The sequence below is a fragment of the Mirounga leonina genome, unplaced genomic scaffold, assembly GCF_011800145.1.
Source record: "Mirounga leonina isolate KUSES-001 unplaced genomic scaffold, KU_Mleo_1.0 Mir_166, whole genome shotgun sequence".
NCBI lineage: Eukaryota > Metazoa > Chordata > Mammalia > Carnivora > Phocidae > Mirounga > Mirounga leonina.
The window spans coordinates 31,740,292-31,744,343 of record NW_023270418.1 but is presented as its reverse complement, the minus strand read 5'-3'; the positions used below and the strand labels follow the sequence as shown (position 1 = coordinate 31,744,343).

The 4,052-nt window shown below is 55.9% G+C and overlaps 1 protein-coding gene across 1 annotated transcript in view; it reads right to left on the bottom strand.

Annotated features, from left to right (window-relative positions):
* TSGA10IP (testis specific 10 interacting protein) overlaps positions 1-3,744 on the bottom strand; it is a 9,925-nt gene extending 6,181 nt beyond the window's left edge. The window contains exons 1-5 of the mRNA XM_035013754.1: positions 3,728-3,744; positions 2,228-2,435; positions 1,346-1,479; positions 522-1,243; positions 216-363 (exon numbers count right to left, since the gene is read on the bottom strand). Of these exons, the coding sequence (XP_034869645.1) occupies positions 216-363; positions 522-1,243; positions 1,346-1,479; positions 2,228-2,435; positions 3,728-3,744 (1,229 nt within the window). The remainder of the gene's footprint in view (positions 1-215; positions 364-521; positions 1,244-1,345; positions 1,480-2,227; positions 2,436-3,727) is intronic.
* Positions 3,745-4,052: the final 308 nt, after the last annotated feature.

Here is a 4,052-nt window from a genome sequence, read left to right as displayed (position 1 = left end):
ATGGATGGATGGATGGATGGATGGATGGATGGATGGATGGATGGATGAGTGGGTAGATGGATGGATGGATCCACAGAAGATTGGATGCCCAGAAGATTAGAGAATGGATAAATGAAGGAATGAATGAGAGGATGAATGATTCAGTGTCTCTGGAGAACTGGCTCCTTCTCTACTCCCAGCCCTTTATTCCCATCCTCCTTTTTCTTCCACCTTACCTTGTGGCCTCCTGTCGTTTGTGGAAGGTACGGTTAGGAAAGTTGGCAAACGGGAAAGTCTCTTCATCTCCCAAGGCATAGGTCTTCCCACTCCGATTGGAGGCCTGGACAGTAGCCTGCAAAGCCTTCCAGGGCTGCTTTTCAGGGCCTATCCACAGTGGGACAAGTCAGAGAGTAGCCCCCATCCCAGCCCATTGGGCAATCCTGCCCAGCACCTGGAGCACAGCACAACCCTGTCTTCCCAACTTAACCTCTTCCCAACTGTGTGGTTTCCTGGGGACCCAGGCATTGATAGCCCACACTCACCACAGTCCAAGTCTTGCTGTAAGTGCCTCTGCAGCTTCTCCAGGTCCCACGGCCCCTCCAGCTCCTTGGCCCTTGACTTCCTCCTCTGTGATCCTCTGAGGTTGGAGCTGGAGCTGTTTCCCTTGCACTGCAGGTCACCCTCATTGGAAGCCTCCTCGCCAAAATTCTGCCCCTTTCTCTGAGAACCAGCCCTCCTTCTATGGGGGGCCCTGTGCTCCCCCTCCTCAGCCTCCTCTGTCACGTCTGCAAATGGCTCCTCTTCTAAGATCGACCCCCTCCCAAGGAGGTGGGGCAGTTCCCCAGGGCTCATACCCCTCTCTGTCTCCTCAGCACCCAGGGCTTCCAGCTCAGTGCCTTCCTCGGACTCGTATCCTGATCCTGACCTCTTCCCAGGTGGCTGGAGGTCACACTCACTGAGTGCCTCCAGTTCTTGGCTCTCCCTTTTGCCAGGAGAGATGGGGATGAAGCCGCAGGCCCTGAGCTGCTGGCTCCTCTCCAGGTTTGGCACCTCTGTCTTCCAGCAGAAGCCATGGGCCTCTGGGAGGGTGGCTGTGGACTTGCACCTGGCCTTATACTTGAGGACTGCTCGAGACAAAGGCATGGGTTGGTAGCCAGGGGCCGAGAAGGAGCTAGGCTGATGCAGAGCCCGGCTATCAGTGGTGAAGCTCTCCCAGGCCCACTGGAAGGGGAAGGAGGGTTTCCGAGGAGAAGAGGGGATGAGACTGAGGAAGAGAGGACAGGGAGCAGGAGTCAAGATCAGGGCGCTGGCCTGCAGTTGGGCCTGATACCCAGCATCCCACCCAGCCTGGCACACAGCTGCTTACTCTTCAGCTTCAGCAGAGCCATGCCTTTTCTTGTTCCGGACCTGGGGCCTCCGGTCCTTCCTTGCCATCTGCCCTGCGCTCCGAGACCTCGGCTGCTGGGCCAGAGTCACACCATCGCCACTCCCAGTCCTCCCCTGGGTGAAGACAATGGAGGAGGCCTAGCTCTGAGCAGCCTCCTGGACCACCCCACACCTCCCCCAGGGGACCCTCCTCTTCTGCGCACCCTGGCTGGCCCCCTAAAACTGACTTGTTACCGCTAAAACCGACTGATCAGTACCTCAATTTTTAATATTCAAAGATGCTGCTTACTGAGTACCTGCTGGGTGCTTGGGATTTTCACGCATCAACTCATTTAACTTTCCCAAGGACCCTATATTCCACTGTTATCCCTATGAGATCTCATCTCATAGCAGATGAGAACACTGAGGCTCAGAGAGGTGACATCACTTGACTAAGGTCACCCAGCCAGTAAGTGGAGTCAGGATCTGAACATGTTGAGTCTGTCCCCAGAGCCTAGATTTGTCACCATTGTACAATGCTGCCTCTGGGTCCCTGGACAGCTCTTCTGAATGCCCCGTGGGGCCCTGGACTTGCTAAGTCAAGGTAGAGGAAACTCATTATCTTTCCCGAAACCCTCATCCTTCTGCAGTGTTCCCCACATCGCTCCACTGGAAGCCTGGGAGTCATCTCTGGGTGAATTCCTCATCTTCACCCCGAACCCTTGTGGCCTCCCTATGGTCCCTGCCGGCCTTGGGCCTTCCTGTCTCTCACCTGGGCCTCAGCTCCAGTCTCCAGCACCTCCCTCAGCCCTGGCCTCCATGCCCCCAGGCAGCCTGCCTGCCTCCAGGCAGTTGGAAGTGCCCCCCACAGGGCCTCCCTCACCTGCTCAGCCTGGGAGATGTCTGACAGAAACTTGAGCAGCCCGATGGTCCTCCCTGGAGCCTGGAGCCTCATGTCCTGCCCTGGTCTCCCCGAAGTAGTCCTGCTCAGCTGTTGGTGGGTGTTTCGCATATTGGTGTCCTGCCCCGTCCCCCACCCCCATCTGCCAGCCTTGGAACTGCCTGCCCCACCATCTCTATGGCAACCAGTTCTCAGTCAGTCTCAAGGGCTCTGGCAAAAAGCAGGCCAGGGAGGGTCAGCCAGGGTATGTGGGGCCGATTTCCTTCCGGGGGTGGTGGGGGAGGAAGTTCAGCAGGAGGCTGAGGAATAGTCAAGGGCTGGGAGTCCCAAGGGTCAGGGCCAAGCCCTGCCTCTGCGGGACTCTTCATTGACCTGGTGGAAGTCCCCTGTCCTCACTTGGCCTGTGTTTCCCCACCTATCTGTGCAAGGGACCTCAAGACTTGACCATTTGGAAGGGTCCTTACACCCTAGGAAGATGGCCGGGTGGTGCCTGAGGTGGGCCTTCTCCCTCCACCTGCCTCCTGGGCTGCCCCAGCCTCAGCCCCAGTGGAGGCCTCACAGAAGTCAAGCTGAACTCTCGCTTGGCCTCCCAGGTCCTAACAGGGCAAGAAAGGCCAGGAAGTTGACCACCATGCCCAGGAAAGAGGCAGCAGGCAACCAGGGCCCAGAGGAGGCTCTGGACGGAGTCAGAGCATTTAAATCTTACCCCAAACCTCTAAGCATCACCAAAATGCCTTGACTTGGTAAATCCCCATGGGACGCCCAGGACTGACTAGTGTAACCAGCAGCATAGGGATGTGGGGCAAGCCAAGGCCCTAGAGACCGGGTGGCAGGGTTGGAGGCCTGGCTTGGCCACTCATCAGCTCTGTGACCTTGGGCAAGTCACCTCTCCCCTCTGCAAAACTGGAAATCGTGGGCCCATCCCATAGGTTTGTTGGAAGGATTAAATGAAATCATAAAGGCAGTGCACTGGATAAATGTTTGTTATTATTACTGCTAACAATAATGGACCATTCCTGGGAGGTCGCAGCCCATAATGGTTAAGAGAACGGAGGAGGCGCTGGGGTTCAAATTTCAGTTCCACTTGTGCCTCTGTGTCCTCTTGGGCAGCGTTAGGCTGGTTATAATGGCATCTACCTCCTGGGGTCACAGTGAGGATTGAATCAGTTCATAGATACAGGTCCACATAGAACATTCCAACGGCTCATCCTAACTGCTATGGAGGAGCTGTTCCTCCTTAGCCAACTGTGCAGCCCCAGTGAGACCAGTAATGGAAGCAGATCGCAGCAGATGCCCTACAGGTGTGTTTTTCCCAGAGTTTTGTTTCTGTAGACTCTCATCTGCTCTCAGACCCCAGCCCAGCTCATTTCTCGGACAAACTCTGGGCCACTTCCTTCCTAGGCAGAGGGCAGGTCTGGGTCTCTCAGGTTAATATTTTCATGAGGTGCGTGCAGACCTCTTTTCTTCTCTAGCCACTCTCACTTCTCACAGGAGCTCATCCGGTCTGACACAAGCCGTCCTTCGCCTTCCCCCCGCCCCCAAGTTTATATATATCAGCCCTGACTTCTCCCATAAAGTCCAGACTCCTATCCACCAGCCGTTCAACACGCCACTTGGATGATGAGGAGCATCTTGACTTGGCATGTTGAAAGTAAGACGCTCCCCATCTCAGTCAAGGTCACATCCATCCTTCCCGTCGCTCAGACCAAAACCCCAGCGGCATCCTGGATTCCTCTCTCTCACACTCCACACCCCATGCACTAGCAAACCCTGCTGGCACCACCTTCAGAATTCATGCAGAATCCAG